At 49.5% G+C, this 16,915-nt stretch overlaps 2 protein-coding genes across 3 annotated transcripts; one reads left to right on the top strand and one right to left on the bottom strand.

The window, feature by feature from the left end:
* Window positions 1–4,935: 4,935 nt before the first annotated feature.
* Window positions 4,936–8,933, bottom strand: Tmem176a (transmembrane protein 176A). Its single transcript, XM_027943418.2, has 7 exons — window positions 8,852–8,933; window positions 8,025–8,232; window positions 7,565–7,675; window positions 6,493–6,549; window positions 6,108–6,323; window positions 5,532–5,642; window positions 4,936–5,247 (listed from the first exon to the last, which is right to left on the bottom strand). Exons 2-7 carry the CDS (start codon window positions 8,214–8,216, stop codon window positions 5,206–5,208), a joined length of 729 nt encoding a protein of 242 aa, XP_027799219.1. The 5' UTR covers window positions 8,217–8,232; window positions 8,852–8,933; the 3' UTR covers window positions 4,936–5,205.
* A 384-nt stretch (window positions 8,934–9,317) lies between these two features.
* Tmem176b (transmembrane protein 176B) lies at window positions 9,318–16,481 on the top strand. 2 transcript variants are annotated; one of them, XM_027943479.2, is made up of 8 exons: window positions 9,318–9,430; window positions 11,847–11,866; window positions 12,024–12,232; window positions 13,901–14,017; window positions 14,319–14,375; window positions 14,620–14,844; window positions 15,650–15,769; window positions 16,159–16,481. In XM_027943479.2, exons 3-8 carry the CDS (start codon window positions 12,026–12,028, stop codon window positions 16,240–16,242), a joined length of 810 nt encoding a protein of 269 aa, XP_027799280.1. In that variant the 5' UTR covers window positions 9,318–9,430; window positions 11,847–11,866; window positions 12,024–12,025; the 3' UTR covers window positions 16,243–16,481. The 2 variants fall into 2 exon arrangements, with proteins under 2 accessions (XP_027799280.1, XP_027799281.1); XM_027943480.2 differs by lacking the exon at window positions 11,847–11,866.
* Window positions 16,482–16,915: the final 434 nt, after the last annotated feature.

The raw sequence follows: 16,915 nt of genomic DNA on the forward strand, positions 1-16,915 counted from the left end.
TGCTCTAGTGCCATCCATTTCTCTGTAAATTCTATGATTTTGTCATTTTTTAATGCAGAGTAATACTCCATTGTGTATAAATGCCACATTTTTTTTATCCATTCATCTATTGAAGGGCATCTAGGTTGGTTCCACAGTCTTGCTATTGTGAATTGTGCTGCTATGAACATCGATGTAGCAGTGTCCCTGTAGCATGCTCTTTTTAGGTCTTTAGGGAATAGACCAAGAAGGGGAATAGCTGGGTCAAATGGTGGCTCCATTCCCAGCTTTCCAAGAAATCTCCATACTGCTTTCCAAATTGGCTGCACCAATTTGCAGTCCCACCAGCAGTGTACAAGTGTACCCTTTTCCCCGCATCCTCGCCAGCACTTGTTGTTGTTTGACTTCATAATGGCTGCCAATCTAACTGGAGTGAGATGGTATCTTAGGGTGGTTTTGATTTGCATTTCTCTGACAGCTAGAGATGGTGAGCATTTTTTCATGTACTTGTTGATTGATTGTATGTCCTCCTCTGAGAAGTGTCTGTTCAGGTCCTTGGCCCATTTGTTGATTGGGTTGTTTGTTCTCTTATTGTCTAATTTTTTGAGTTCTTTGTATACTCTGGATATTAGGGCTCTATCTGAAGTGTGAGGAGTAAAGATTTGTTCCCAGGATGTAGGCTCTCTATTTACCTCTCTTATTGTTTCTTTTGCTGAGAAAAAACTTTTTAGTTTGAGTAAGTCCCATTTGTTGATTCTAGTTATTAACTTTTGTGCTATGGGTGTCCTATTGAGGAATTTGGAGCCCGACCCCACAGTATGTAGATCGTAGCCAACTTTTTCTTCTATCAGACGGCGTGTCTCTGATTTGATATCAAGCTCCTTGACCCATTTTGAATTAACTTTTGTGCATGGCGAGAGAAAGGGATTCAGTTTCATTTTGTTGCATATGGATTTCCAGTTTTCCCAGCACCATTTGTTGAAGATGCTATCCTTCCTCCATTGCATGCTTTTAGCCCCTTTATCAAATATAAGGTAGTTGTAGTTTTGTGGATTGGTTTCTGTGTCCTATATTCTGTACCATTGGTCCACCCGCCTGTTTTGGTACCAGTACCATGCTGTTTTTGTTACTATTGCTCTGTAGTATAGTTTGAAGTCTGGTATCGCTATACCGCCTGATTCACACTTCCTGCTTAGAGTTGTTTTTGCTATTCTGGGTCTTTTATTTTTCCATATGAATTTCATGATTGCTTTCTCTATTTCTACAAGAAATGCCGTTGGGATTTTGATTGGCATTGCATTAAACCTATAGAGAACTTTTGGTAATATCGCCATTTTGATGATGTTAGTTCTGCCTATCCATGAACAGGGTATATTTTTCCATCTTCTAAGATCTTCTTCTATTTCTCTCTTTAGGGTTCTGTAGTTTTCATTGTATAGGTCTTTCACCTCTAGTTAAAGTCTTATTTTAGTGGAACTGTGCCAATGTGGTTGTTATTTCTTTTTCCCCCATCCTTTTACTCTCAGTCTTTGTGTTCTTGTTTTAGATGTGTTTTATGTAAATGGAATGTGGCTGAATTTTATAAAATACAGTCTATATTTATATTTTTAAAGACAAATTTATCCATTTGTGTTTATTGCAGTTATTTACATAATTTAATTTCGACCCATGACCATTGTTTTTCTGCTATTTGTCTCTTCTTAAAAAGCATTGTTTTTATCTCCTGTTTTCTTACTTTGCAGTCATTTTTTTCTCATTTTACATTTTTTTCTCCAAATTTAAAGTTTTATGATTATTTCTATTCTTTTAGTAATTGTCTTTGAACTCTTAATAAAGGACTTGCATTTAACTATTCCAATCAGGTATTAGTTGCCTGAACTCATGAATAAATAAGCTAGCAAAGACTAAATTGAATTAACTTTTTTTCCAAACAAAGTCTGTATAACCCTTTAACTTTATTGTTTTTTGCCAGGAGGGAAAGAAAGAATTTTGCCATTTCTTGTTTTTTTTTTTTTTTTTGTACTAGGGATTGAACCCAGGGGCACTTAACCTACTGAGCCACATGCCCAGGCCTTTTTATATTTTATTTTGAGACAGGGTTTCAGAGTTGCTTAGGGACTTGCTAAGTTGCTGAGGCTGGCTTTGAACTTGCAATCCTCCTGCCTCAGCCTCCTGAGTTGCTGGGATTACAGGTGTGTGCCACTGCGCCTGGCTAATTTTGCCATTTTTTTTTTTTTTTTTTTTTTTTGGTCAGTGTCACTTGAGTGGTTTTAAGATGTTCTTTTTGGGGCCTGCGGTTTTGGCTCAGCAGTAGAATGCTTACCTAGCATGTGTGAGGCACTGGGTTCGATCCTCAGCACCACATATAAATAAATAAAATAAAGGTCTTGTGTCCACTTACAACTAAAAACAAAACAAAACAAAACGATGTTCTTTTTGTTTCCTGACATTTTTCTTTGATGTGTTTAGATGAGAATTTCTTTTCATTTTGTGTTTGCTTGTTTCCTCTCTCTGAGAATTATTATTCTGTTGTTAATTCAGGAAATTTCTCAGCCACTGTGTCTGAACATTTCTCTCACTCTGTTTTTTCCTCTTGGGCTTCTGCCTGGACATAGGTGAGACCTGGTGTCTCAGCTGCATTGCAGGCAGTTCCTTCAGACCTGTCTTCTAGTTCACCACTTCTTTCTGCAGCTGTTTGCTTACTGGGATCTTTATTCGAATTACTATAATTTTCATTTCTAGATGCTCTCATTGGGATTTTAAAATCATATTTGATTACTTTTTAAATTTTCTTATTTTTGCCAATAGTTGAATTACCATTTTTTTATTTCTTTGAACATATGAAACATGCTAACTTTATAACTTTGTATTCTATATCTAAATATGACAGTTTTGAAAGATTTGTGTCCTTGATTTGATGTTTGGAATTTGTGCTAAATCTCAGGTGTTTGTTTCCGACAGGCGGCGTCTGAGTCACTGCCATCTTGAGGGCCTTTAAAGTCTCCTTCCAGGGTTTTTGATCCTCTGAACAATCTGTGGCTTCTTGTTGCAACCAGCTTGTGTCTGAGACTTTCCATCTCACTCCTTTCACCAAGATTCTCCTGGGCATCTCGCTGATGGAGTGGACTCCCCGCAGTTACCCGCTGAGGTGGAAGATTCCTAGAGCTCTTCACTCAGCTCTTTACTGCTCAGCCTGGGAGGCTCTAAGTGTGCTGATGACCGTTCAGAGCAGTTTGAAGCTGGCAGAAGCCCAGAGGGCAGTGCACCGGAGGGAGTGGACACAGTGGACTGCTCTCATCAAGGTTCAGTTTGCAGGGCTGGCCTTGGGCTGTCTTCTTGGCTTTTGGCTTTTGCAATGTTCCTGTGCTGATAAGGTGGTTTTATGTCCCTGGACACAACTCCACCACCTTGGCTCGCCTGGACTGTACAGATGTGATGTAGGTGCCTGATTTTCCCTTTGGAGTCTTGAATTGTAGTAGCTGTGCAGGCAGAGAGTGCCTCTGTGGCTGCCCCCAGTAAAAATTTTTGACTTTTAAGTGGACTTCCCTAGGCAGAAACACAGACATGTTCCTGTGTGGTCTCTCACTTTGGGAGGATGCAGTAAGCCTGGGCTTGGATTCCTCCAGAACCCACCTATTGTTGAGGTTGTCACAGGGGTCCCTTTCATGTAACAGGGTACACTTCAGGCTTTAAATATAAATCTTGCTGCTCAACCACTGGAGGCTTACTTAAAAATGAACGTGTTTCTTTTTTCTTTCTTTCTTTCTCTCCTTCCTCTCCCCTCCCCAACAGTGGGAGAAGCAAGATCAATATTTTTCCTGACCTACGCTGGGTTTATTGTATCCTTTGACTCACTGACCAAGGAATGAAGAATTTTTAGGAACTGGTATTAAGAGATCTAAGAAACAGCCATCTCTCAAGGCTCCCATCTGGTTATGAGTTGTACCTCCTGATGGGCACACCTGGAACCCGGCCCATGTATTCTCCTTTTAAAAAGCCCTCGTTCGGGGCTGGGGATGTGGCTCAAGCGGTAGCGCGCTCTCCTGGCATGCGTGCGGCCCAGGTTCGATCCTCAGCACCACATACAAACAAAGATGTTGTGTCCGCTAAAAAATAAATATTAAAAGATTCTCTCTCTCTTTAAAAAAAAAAAAAAGCCCCCTGCTCCCCCTGGAAGTTACAATTGCAGTCTCTGAGTCTTGAGTCTGCTGAGTTTCTTATTTGCTGACAAATTAATAAAACTTCTTTTTCCTTTTTCTCAAAAGCTTGTCTTTGTTATTGGATGGGCAATGGAGAAAAGAACTGAGTCTTCACTATCAATACTGTCACAGAGTAGCCTTGAGTACAGGCAGAGGCTGCTGAACTTGGTGGGTCCTTCAGTTGGAGCCCTGGGCATGTGGAACCTGACACAGGCAGATGCTGGTTTCAAGACTCATCTCTCCGAATGTGCCCCTACTTCTTTTATGACATTTGAGAGTTTCCCTCATTTTTCTGGTAGTTTACCCATAGATTTAAAAACAAATGATTCATATCCTGCATTTTAGTTTTTTCCCTTCCATGGGACAATTATTCTGGGTTTTTTTTTTTCATCATACTGTTGGACATCCTATCTTGAAAAAGATGATTTCTAAAATAATTTTATCTTGGTGTTATGTGTCTACTTCTTAATATTGTCAAATGGTCAAAATAAAAATCCAATCATCAAATGGCCGAGCATTTACCTTTTTAAATCTGAATGGCAGGGAGTAGGACTCAGAGTCTCCGCACCCTGCATCCTTCATACCCAGGCATTAGGATCCGCAGCTGCAGAACCAGACTCAAAGGGGGTCTAGGTTCAGGACCAGCAACTCTAGACCCGGGTACAAGGTTGGATCTGTGGGAGGAGCGTCTTGGGTTTGTGATTGGCTCATGCTCCGCTGCCCTCCCAGCCAAGAGAACTTCCCTGGAACAGCAAAGTAAGAATCCAGGAGCAATTTATTTTCAAATTACTGCAAAGGAGGGGACAGGGAGGGGTGCAGGATGACGAAGTGAGCAGTGGAGAGTGGAGAGCTGTTTGAAGGTCGGTGGAGCAGGGCACGGCCATGGTCGTGGGACGAGCATGACCCCACGGTTGTGAGGTTATTGGAGTCTCTTCCCTCCAGTTTGCTGGTTCTTCCAAGAGTCAGATACGGGGACAGGTAGAGCAGAAGGAGCACCTTCTCCTTCCGAAGGAATGAGTGCTCAGGGCTAGATCCCATTTGCTCCCAGTAGTTTCCTCTCTTGTCTTTTCTAAGGGAGAAAGAGAGCAAGACAACCCCAATCAGGAGAGAAAGGGCAGATTCTCTCTTCCAGGACAGCTTGATTCTGGATTCAGCCAGATCTAACACTGGCCGAAAGGTACCTGATTCAAAAAGCACCAAAGGGCTGACATAGCTATGAACTTCCCTGGCTTCCTGGGCTCTTGGGCTGGAGACACTTGATTGAAAACAGGATTTCTGAGTTGGGGTAGAAAGGCACGATGCTGTGAACAGCTCTACTACCCGCAACACACAGACACACATTTAGGGACTCACCTTCTTCGGGGGGAATCTTCTCCAGCAGTACAGGCACAGCGGGGCCAGAGATGCCAGAAGCAACAGAACCCAGACACCCATGAGCATGGCCTGGAGGCTTATGACCAGGGCCTGGGGACAGAGGGCCAAAGCCAGGGTCACCAGATTCAGTGGCTCTCCTTCCCTTTCCATGCTTTTTGCCAATTTTGTGGCTTCTGGAGGTGAGTCAGTGCATCCCGTGTGTAGGATGCAGCTAGAATCCCTTCCCTCTGGGCTTCAGTGTCCTCATCTCTACGGAGATGGACTTGGGTCTAGGACTGGATTCCCTGACAACCTCCAAGACTTGAGAGGACCAAGGGAGCAGTTTCCTTTAACGTCTTTGCAACACGTTGAAGTCCTGCGGCCCCGGTTTTCTCATGGTCGGTATTTTAGGGCTTGTCTGTGCCATGGTCTGCAGCATTCACGGTCGCAGGAGCTCTTCCTGTGGTGCTTGGTGACGATCATCAGGTGAAGAGCAGGGGCACCTGTTTCTGTGGACGGCCTTATTCTCGCCCCTTCCTGGCCCTCCCTGCCCACTCCTTCACATTGGCCACCTACCTTCAGCATGTTCACCTGGGAGATGCACAGGTTTAGCCTTCTGACTTCTTTGGGACTTGGGGTGATGGGGGATTTAGTGGGCCAATTTTCTGAGTAGATTTTACAGTCATCTTCATCTGCAAAGTAGTGGTATTCATGGAAGGAACTAGCCCCAATTACGATGGCTGCAATGGCGGTGCAGAAAGATGCCAGTATGAGAAGGGTCCTCAGCAGGGCCTGGGGAGGGGAGGAGGCAGGGGCAGACTTCAGCAATGCAGTCTCTCCCAGAGCCTGCACTGGGGACAAAAGGGCCATGCTTGGTGACATTCAAGTATGATGGGGTAGGAGGCTTGGACTGGCCTCTGGCCTGAGCCTCCTTTCTTCCCCTGCCCTGACCTGAACTCACCCAGCAAATTCCACCCCGTTTCTCGTAAAGAAATCCAGCAACTCCAGCCAGCACGGCCTGGGGAGAGATTAAATCAGCAGTGACGTGCACAGGAAATGTGAGTGCCTCTGTGTCCCCATGTATGTTCCTAGGTTTTGCGCTAAGCAGTAGTTATGTAACTACTGAGGATGCTGAGTTGGGTCAAAGCCCTGAGGCTACAGAATGCTCTGTTCTAGTGACATCTAGAAGTGCTCGTGGTCAAGCCAGGTGTGAGCCTTTCCTCCCTTCTCCAAAACCCTCCTTTTTGAGCCACACCAGGTGCCTCACGAGAGTTCCAGGGTTGGGGCAATCCTAGGGGTAGAAGTCCAGGTTGTGGAGAAGCTCTCAAGGCAGGATGTCTTTGGTTAGCCCCAGGTCCCAGGGCCTGTCCCAACAGCTCTACAGTTCATTTGGTTAGGCTCAAAGAATCAGAAAGTCTGGTGTAGCCCTGAGGACAGATGGATCCAAATCCTGTTTGGCTATTCTGTAACTAATCCAAGTGTTTCTATCACTGGATGGATTGGGATGATGTCTTTTGTTTTCTCTCTCTCTAAGTGTGTTTTACTATCCCAAGAGTGCAAGTCTGTCGGAGAGTCCCCAGGTCCACCATGAGCAGCCCACTGAGCTCCCATTGAAGATTGCACACACACATCTCTTGACCTTTGTGCCTGGATTCCCACTGATGTGCAGAGCACAACAGGGAACTAGGAGGCTATGCTTCCTCTGGGGATTGCAGACTCTCTATCTGCCTCCCCTATCTCAGGGCAGACATCTGGAGGTGAGTAGGTCCTTAGAGCCTTAGCTAATAACTGGGACAATGGAAACGAGGACCTATACTGGTGGGAAGGGCACTGGGCAGGGGACCAAAAAGATGACCCTGTGACTTCAGACATCGCCCCACTTCCTTTGGTTATTTTCTTATCTGCACCAATGACAAACTGACCTAGATAGTTAGGGTCTTTTCGATGGCTAACATTCTGTTCCACCATCTTGGGGTGGTCCTGGGAAGTCCTATCCTTCTGTTGGGAGGTTGGTCACCTGCTGCCTCACTTACCACAGCCCCGGTCCAGATGGCAGCTCCCAAGTAGCAGAATCTGGTGGGCCTGTAGATATAGAGGAATCCCCCCAGGATGCCACTCAGGACACCTAGCACCAGCTGCACCACCTGGAAGACAGAGGACCTAAAGACAAGCTCCTAGGTGCCTGCACAGAGGCAGCCCTGCCCCCAGGCCTTATGGTGGCTTTGTGGACCCATACTTCAGGTACTGGTGGTTAAAACCCAGAGAGGGGACTCTTTCAACTCATTCCCCTGCCTCCTGCCCCATGCCCTGCTTGTAATGAGAAGATGGAGAAACTGATTTCTAAGAAGAAGAGAAAACTGGCCCAGCACCTATTTGGAGAGAGACTGGCAGAGAGTGTGTGACCCACAAGAAGAGGGTCCTTGCCTTGGCCTAATGTGAGGGACAGGGATGTCCCACCAGGGAGGGTCCCGTGAGATGGGCAGCCACACTCACCCAGGAGGCCACCAGCAGCCGGCTGTTGCTGAGGGTCTGGGGGGCTGTGCCTCCGGGGAGGGCTGGGAGCCGCAGCAGAGAGCATCCTGCCAACAGGAGCTTGGCCAGAGCCGACTCCTGGTGGACGTGCACACTGATGTGGGTGGGTTGCAGGGCCTCGGGAGCCACCTCACCATCGTCTGCAGTCCCCATGTCCTTGGATAACAGGCTGTGAGGGAGGACAGGAGAGCGAGGAAGAGCAGCTGGCAGATGTTCGCAGGTTCACTGGAGTTCCGGAGATCAGGGCCAGAGTGCCCAGGGTCACTGGGTGGCTGCCCTGGTCACAGAGCCACACATGTGGCCCTTCTTGAAGGCTATCTTCAGGGCGGCCTGACCCTGCCAGGGCTCCTCCTCCACCTCATATCTGTTCCTGCCACTCACGGTCAGATCCTGGCGTCAGGGTCAAGCTCTCCGTGGGCCTCACCTGTCCACCACCTGCCCCCAGCTGGGCTCTCCTCTGGCCTCTCCTCTCCAGAGCCCTCTGACTGTTCAAATCCCGAGGCCCCCAAGCTCTGGCCCTCTGTTGAGCTTCCATTTTGGCGGCTCTTCCCCAGAGGGCCCTGGAGACCCCTCAGCCCCTCCACTGAAGCTCACTCAGCACTGACCATGCCACTTGCCCCACTAGTGGTGGGGTGGAGGTCAAAGGCCAGAACCCTCCTTGCCTCTTCCCTTCCCATCTGCTGGAGCCATCCCGGTGGGGTGGTCCCTCCCTCCCCGGCCAGCTCTGAAGGAGCCAGGCCTGTGGGGGGCGAGGTGGTGCTGGGGGGCCAGGGCTGGGGCCTCCTCACCTGCTCTCCTCAGGGCCCCTGAGCAAGTGTGTGGCAGGGAGAGCTGTGAGGACCGCGAAGGAGCTGGTTGGCGCCCAGGATCCTGCCCTGGCTGAAGGAGGAAGTTGGCGGGGAGCCAGAGGGATGGAGACTGAGGGCAGTGACCAAACTTTAGCACTTCCCAGCAGACAGCTGGGGCTGGGAGTCCTCAGGGGCTTTCCAGACTATGGTGTCACTGGGCACTGGGGAGCTGGAGCCATGAAGGGTAGGCACACAACTGACATGCCCTGGGGGATCCTATGAAGGTGTCCCCTCTTCCAGCCCCTGTCAGGCCAGGGCTTTCTGAGCAAGTGTGTGCCTCTGCTGCATGCTGTCTGAGTAGGGTGTGTGTGTGTGTGTGTGTGTGTGTGTATGATGGAACCCCCCCAAGATGGGCCCCTTGGTTTCAGCCACTTGCTGGGAAGTTTCGAGGCTGCCTCAGGCCCTCTTCCTCTACCCCTGCCTCCTGCTCCCCTCCCTCCCAACCACCCTGCAGGGTCCTCAGCTCCAAGTCTTCTCCTCCCAGCTTGCTCGGCTCTGCCAGCTCCCAGAGGACAGCAGGTGAGGCAGGGCCCTCCACTGCCCAGGGTCCCTTCAAGACTGAAGCCGCCTGAGGGGAGGAGAGGCCGGCACCTGCTCTGCCCCACCTTCCCCAGCGCCTCCCGTCTCTGTCCTGGGCTTGGGTGGATGGAGCTCCTTCAAGACTGAGCCCTGAGGGCTGTGGGTGGAGGGAGCAGGGTGCTCTGTCCCCAACCCCTTGAGCACTGGGAGGAAGGACCGGGAAGTGTCCAGGGCAGCAGGGCAGAGCCCACTGCGTGGAATCAGTGGAAGGTGGGGATGGAGTCTTACGCGTGCTGGAGGGTCCAGATCTTGCTCTTCAGAGGGTTGGAGTGGGGTGGGAGGAGTACCCAGGGAGCCTTCCGGTAAAGTATCTGAGCACAGGACACATTCAGTACTGCAACCTGATGCCAACTCTGGGTCCCCAACAGAAGATCTGAAATCCAGGGCTGGTGTTCCTTCTGTGTGCCCATGAGTGAGCCTGGGTCTCTTTTTTGCGTCCTCCAAGCTATCAAACACCTGTTCTTTTACTCAAAGAAGGCTGCTGCTGGTGGTGGTGGTGGTGGGGTGTGAGATATTCCGAGAGTGGCAGCATACAGTGGGAGGTGGTATCGGAGTCGATATTACTATTTGATTTAATCTGTGACACTTCACTTGCATGCCTTGTTAGAGTCACCTATGTAGGATTTCTCTTGGAGCTAGGGAAGTCAATTTTAAATTATATATGGAGAAATAATTTCCCAAAAATGGGCATGATGATTTTGAAAAAATAGCATAGGGAATCACAAAACAGCATAATCAGACATTAAGCTCTATACTAATTAAATTGGAGTAATGGTGCAGAGCTCATCAGACACACCAATGGGCAGAGTAGGAAGACTGGAGTAGACCTCCCTTCCTATGGGAACTTTATTTTTGCTCAGGAGAGCATCTTGAGTTGCTGAAAGATGACATATTTCACAAACAGACGCTATCCTTCAGAAGTTAAGCATCGGAACAACTATAAAAACTCAGATCCACGTCTTCCAAATTAGGACACAAATTCCAGAGGGATCAATATTAAAAAGTAAAACCAAAAGCCTAAACTCACTTAGAAGAAAACATGGGAGAATTATTTTAACATCTGGAACTGGGATGACCTTTTAAAGTATGTGATATGACCTAGGAAGCATAAAAAGGAGGAAGAGCTTTTATAAATTTAAACTAGAGTTTTAAAAATGAAAACTATGAAAATACAAGCAAAGTCAACATATAAATAGCAACTTGTAAAGAAATAACTGCAACTCGTGGCAGAGATTGTAAGCTTTTTTGTATATACAAAGAAATTCAATAAAGACCAAAACAAAATAAAATAGGAAGCACATAGGATATAGAGGAAGAGCTCACAAAACAAATGACAATGGCTCTTAACACATGAAAAGATGATGGACCTCATTTATGATAAGAATGAAAATTAAAATATAATAGATACTGGAATATATTTGAATGAAAATTTAAAATATAGTGGAATAGCTCCAGAAGGACATTGGCAGTTACCTGCAGCTGGTGGTTGGGGTGCTTACTGGGGAGAATCATTGAATCATTTTTTTTTCAACATAGATATCTATATCTTGATCGTAATAGTGGTTGCACAAAGGTAAAAATTTGTCAAAATTCATTGATGATCTCAATGCTTTAAATGCTTATCACATTTAAAATGGAGCATTTTATTGCGCAAAATTACTAACATCTGCAATGGAATGTTATTTCCCATCTAATATTGAAATAGAAGAGTTTGCTTCACCCTCTTGTGCCGTGGGGAGGGCAGCTCCACTCCTGTCGGCTGCTGCTCCCTCTGTGGAGAGTGACTGTTCGTACCCTCTGAAATTGTAATGCACGTTTCCACATTGGCTGTAATAGAAAAGCGTTGGAAATGACCTAAAAGCTGTCAATCAGGGAACATTTATATAAATCATGATGGATTCATACACCTGATGCTATGCAGCTAAGCAAATGAATAAAGAAGCTTTTCATGGATACATGTAGGACTGTTCTACAAACATATACTAATAGGAAAGCAGCATTGTGCTGACCAGTGTGTACAGGATACTGCCATTTCTAGGAAAAGGGGCGAGAAAGATTATTTTTAGACCATTTTGGGTGTGAAAAATGTCATTGGAAGATATGTAGGAAATGGATCATGTTACTTTCCATTTGGGAGGCAACTAGACGTCAGGGAGAAAAAGACAGAAGAGAGGTCTTAAAGGTATAATGGAGATAGAACCCAGGGCCTCGCACATGCCAGGCAAGTGCTGTACCCCGAGCCACATCTCCACATCTCTTGAACTTTTTAACTAGTGAAAGTGTTGTGTGCAAACATATATACCGAGTCACTAAAATTATTCCGAATTTTTTCTTTGTCCTATCCTACACCCCACAGGTCATTTTGGGTCCAATAAGGTATGTGGTGAAATTCTGGATTTGCACCCCAGGGTAAGGTTGTTGGGACATTGGTATTGGTCCAGGAGGACCTCTGGACTCAACCAGGTCAGGTATGGCTTTTCACCTCACCTGATTCTCAGACTCCATTCACTCTTGTCTGGCTTTTCCCTACCAGGCATGATGACCCAAAACAAGGTGACCGTGAACGGAGTTGATGTGGTCTCTACGCTGTCCCAGCCCACCCACATTGATATCCACATCCACCAGGAATCGGCCTTGACACAGCTGCTGAAAGCTGGGGCTTCCCTGAAGCAGTTCATTTCACGCCCTCGGGATACTGGGCCTTCTGGGGCCAGGATAAACAATGCTCAGCTGGCTCTGGGGGTGAGTGTGGGGGGCTAGGTGGGACACCAAGGTGACCCAGAGGATGGAGAATAGGAAGTGAAAAGGAAAGTGCTGAGTCCCACCAGGAGGGACATGAACTCTGTGCGTTTTCCGTCATGTTTGGGAGAAGGCTTAGAGGGTTCCCCACTGAGGATGGGATGGAAAGAAATGGTGCAGAGCGGGCAGTGCCAGCCTAGGGCGGGGCAGCAGGCAGAAGACTCTCTGGAGCTGCTAGTGCAATTGGGACTGAGGGCTGCAGGTACAAGGCCATTTGCTGGGCCCTTCCCCTGGGCTGTCACCTAAACGTGCTCCACATCCTGCAGAGAGTTCATAACACAAATGATCAGGTGGATCCGGTGATGGGAGAAACAAGAATCACACCTTGTGTCCTGGGCAGGCAGGAGTGGAGGCTGCACCAGACCCTGAGCGCAGAAGGACTGGGTTTAGAAAAGGTGGTGGCAGCAGCAGAAGCAAAGGAATTCCAGGTGAAGGAAATGGCAGGAACAAAGGTTAAGAGGCCAGAAAGCCTATGCAATCGTAAAGAGCAGAGAGAATCGGACTTTCAGCTGAGAGCCTCGTGGCCAGCTGAGGGCCTTGAATGACAGGGAGGCCTGGTGAGTCGGCCTCGGAGGCAGGAGGGCTGTGGGTGGGCTCCAAGCAGGAACCTGGGCCCTGGCTGCCTCTGAGCAGGAGGTGTCCAGGTCAGACGTATGGAACGTCTGCTCTCACTGGTCGTAGCAGAAGTGGGGAGGAAATAAAGGCGTCCCCACCCTTGTGTTTGGGTCTCTGTGACTTGGGAGTCACTGGCTTTGGGATATGAGGGAAGACATGGGTTCAAGATGCCGAGGTCTGGAGTGTGGCCGACTGGGAGACAGGAGTCCTGGAGGGCAAGCAAGGGACCCTGGAGCGCAGGAGCACAGTGGATTTTAGCTGCGACCGAGCTGAGATGTTCCCAGGACGTGCAGCTGGTGGTACCCAGGAGCCTGTGATGGTTGGGTTTCCTGGGAAGTTGGAGTTAGGGTTGCATGGTTTATTGAGGGGTAGCACCTATGAAATGAAAAGAGATGAGAAGGGTCAGGCAGGGGCCTCTCAGCCTGCAGTGCAGTGCTGACGAGGTCTCTGTTGGGGAGCTCCCTAGCCAAGACGGCACATCACAAGATTCCACATTGGGCGTGATGGCCTTGAACCATTATCTTGCTCAATCCCTGGCTGGGACGCCATCCCCAAAGAATGTGCCCTCAGCTTGAAAGAGGAGGGGGACCCCAAAGGAGCTGAGCTGGGTAGGCTCTCAGCCACCACACTCCTTTCTGGATGGGGTCGCACACTTTTGTGCCTACCACAGAGCCCCGTGGGGCCAGAAGCTGAGGTGAGACAGAGTATCTGGACCACAGAATGAGACTCCCAAGGGAGAAGGGGGAGAAAAAAGGGGGACTCACCAGGTGGATGAGGAAGTGTTTATATTCAGAAGAAGCCAGGAAGGAAAACAGGTCAAACCTACGAGAGGGAGGGGTGCAGCTCCTTGAAAGCTGAGGGAACAGAACCTTCTGGAGTCGGAGCTGCTGAGAAGAGGTAGACAGAGGACAGGCAGGAAGCCCCTGGGCAGAGAGGGGAGGCTGCCCTGGGGTGTGCAGGCCACGGGGAGAGTCGACTTTTTATCCTGTCTTGCAGGTGACCCAGATATTGCTGGGGGTTGTGAGCTGTACTCTCGGAGTGTGTCTCTACTTTGGGCCTGGGACCGGGTCGGAGCTGCGGGCCTCTGGCTGTGCCTTCTGGGCAGGCTGTGTGGTGAGGAAGGAGGTGGCCAGGAGCTCAGAGGGAGGCAAGGGGTTGGCGGAGAAAGTTCCTTTGGCTCTGGGTGGGGGACTTGCGGAAGCCACCAGAGTCCAGGAAGCCGTCTTGCCCTTTTTGTCTTCAAGGCAAGGTGGGGAAGGCGGGGAGAGTGGAATTGAAGTTCCGTTCAGGCGCCAGGTTTCCTCACTTGTCTCTTGAACCCTGCTTCGCTCTGGATGTCTGGGAACCATTGGAGGAGGGTGGGTCAGTTCAGGGGAGTAGGCTGGAGGCCTTCTCCTGGTGTCTTCTCTTCCAGGCTATCATAGCCGGAGCTGGGGCCATCGCCCATGAGAAGTACCCGGGCAAACTCTCCGTGAGTCATGGTCAGCCGCGTCTTTCTCTCCTACTCTTTTCCATCTCTTCCCTCCTGGGTCTAGTTTTCCTGCTCAGTTTTCTGTCTTCTACCCTTTGGTTCTCAACATCCTGAGGATACCCCTGGGGGTGTTGACGGGGTTTTCTGTGACAGGAGCTGGGGTAGGAGAGACAGGTTGGAGGGTGGGGACTTCATGGCTCTGCCGTTGCTGGATAGAATCTGCATCTTGACATTCTCCTTCCAGGGCTGTGTGTCAGGCCTGCTCATCCTTGCGTGTATTGCCACAGCAGTGGCTGCGACTGTCCTCTGTGTGACTAGCTTGGTCTGGCAAACCAATGGCTCCTCCGTCACGGAGATCAACTCTCTGTGTGATGGTCTCAACACAACCACTAGTTACAGATACAAGTGGAGGAGCTACAACGACAAATGGAGGGAGGAGAGGTGCAGGAATTACATGGAGAAGATGATGGTGAGGAAGGGTGCAGCCTTCCAGGGACCCACCCTGATCCTGGGCTCCGAGGAACGGGGACAATGGAGGGCTGAGGTGCAGGCTTTACACCTGGACCTCACCCAGGTCTCACTAAGCCACAGATGTTTCTCAACCCCCCACAACATGGAGATTCCCTGAATCTAGGGGATGAGGAGCAGGGAGGAGACTGTGGGCCACCCTCCTGGCTTTTTGTGGGTGTTGCTGGTTATCTCTTGCCATCTACAAACCATCCCACAACATAAAGCTCTAGTTGGTTCTTTCTGAGAGTTTTGTAGGTTCCCTGGGCTCAGACTTGGGTTTTCCCATGTGGTTGCAGGCAGATGCTTTTTGGGGGTGGTCATTTGAGGGCATGAGGACAGCTCTTGGCTGGGAGCTCAGCTGGGGCTTCAGCCAGAGTTTGCAATGACTTCTCCAGGAAGCTCTTAGCATGCAACAAGCTCCCAGGCGTAGAGCTGTGAGCGACTCAAGAGGGGGAAACGGAAGCTGCCAGGCTGGTTGGAGGCTGCTTGTCACTGTGTGGGCCATTCCCACTGGGTTTTACGGCCAAGGCAGACCCTTCCAGATTCAAGGGAGTGGAGAAAGAGACCCCACTTCTCCAGAGGGTGGCGAGGAGCCACTGCAGAAGCCAGGGGGATGGAGGGATGGTGGTCCCTGCTGCCGGGAAACGCAGTCTACCTTGGTGGGAAGTGGCTCGCGCAGGGTCCTGTGCTTTGATGAGGTGGTGGTCTGGACGGGATCCGAGGGGCTGGCTCCTGACCGTATCTCTTTCTTCCTTTATCTCCAGAAAATGTTCTTAGCGTTCTGTTCCCTGCTTGCAGCTGTCTGTATCCTGAAGATCATCTTGGCTTTGGCTTCCCTGGGACTGTGTCTCCGGAGTGTGTGTGTCCAGAGCTCCCAGCCCCTGGTGAGGTGTCCGGGAGGTGCTGCTGAGTGGTGTGGGTCTGAGCAGTAAAACAGCGGGAGAGGGAGGAGCATCGGGGCCTGAACTCCCTTGTCCAAGGCAGGCCCCACCTCAGAGGCCGGGCTGCCCACTGCTCTGTCTGGGAATGGGGCAGGGCTAACCCCTGCCTCCCGGTGCCTGTCTGCCCCTTCCTCTACTCCAGCTCCCCACTCTCTCCTCCACTCCGTCCTGGGCACTGCCCATCTCCCCTTCCTCTGCCACCAGGCCCTGTTTGCCACTTCCTGTCAGCCTTTCTGTTTCCTCTTTCCTGGGGTCAACTTCTGGGGAGCTGACTTTGCCCTCAGTGTTTTTTCCTCCCTTTGGTTGATTTTTTCCGTTTGTCTTTTCCCCAGGAGGAGGAAGGGTCAGATAAGAAGCTCCTGGGGGAGGTTCCCTCCGTCTCCAAGGAGAAGACCCCAACTGTGGTCATCTTTTGAGCAGCCTGGCCTGGGGCTCTGCATGTCCCTGTCTGGAGCACCCTGGGCCCACAGGGAGATGGTGACTGTCCCTGGGCCACAGGCGTCCCTCTTGCCTCTGCTGCAGCCGCTGTGCTGCCCTTCTGCAGCCCTCTCTCCCCGCCTTTCCTCCACCACGCTCTTCCAGTGTCCTGGTCCCACGAAGAGGTCTCGTCACATTGGAGAAAGCTGATTGAAATAAAAAACAACCAGAAAAGGAATTGGCACAGAAAGATGGGTCTTCCTCGGTGTTTACACTTTGCGTGCGTTATGAGAGCTTTCAGCCCACGGAGGCGAGGCCCAGCCAGGCTGCGTTTAGTTAGGCTCTGCTCCTTGATCCCAGAGCTGAATGGCCCCTTGCCATCTGCTTCCATTCAGTGTAAGGTGAGGTGACTGTCATGGGCACATGCTGGGAGCCATTAGCCAAGTAGGTATGACAATTTCCTTGCCAGCGTACCCCATGTTGCTGACATGTTGCAGTGACATTGAATGTAGGTGACCTTGCTCAAGGACCAAGGCAGATTAGGGTGTTCCCGGTTTTAAGATAATCGTGTTTAGGGCGTTCCCAGTTTAGGTTCCAGGTTTAAGGTTTAAGATTATTCCTGCTGGGAATAGGGCGTATCCTGCTGCCTGAGTTCCCCTTGAGTTCTCACGG

Source organism: Marmota flaviventris, chromosome 1 (genome assembly GCF_047511675.1).
Source record: "Marmota flaviventris isolate mMarFla1 chromosome 1, mMarFla1.hap1, whole genome shotgun sequence".
NCBI lineage: Eukaryota > Metazoa > Chordata > Mammalia > Rodentia > Sciuridae > Marmota > Marmota flaviventris.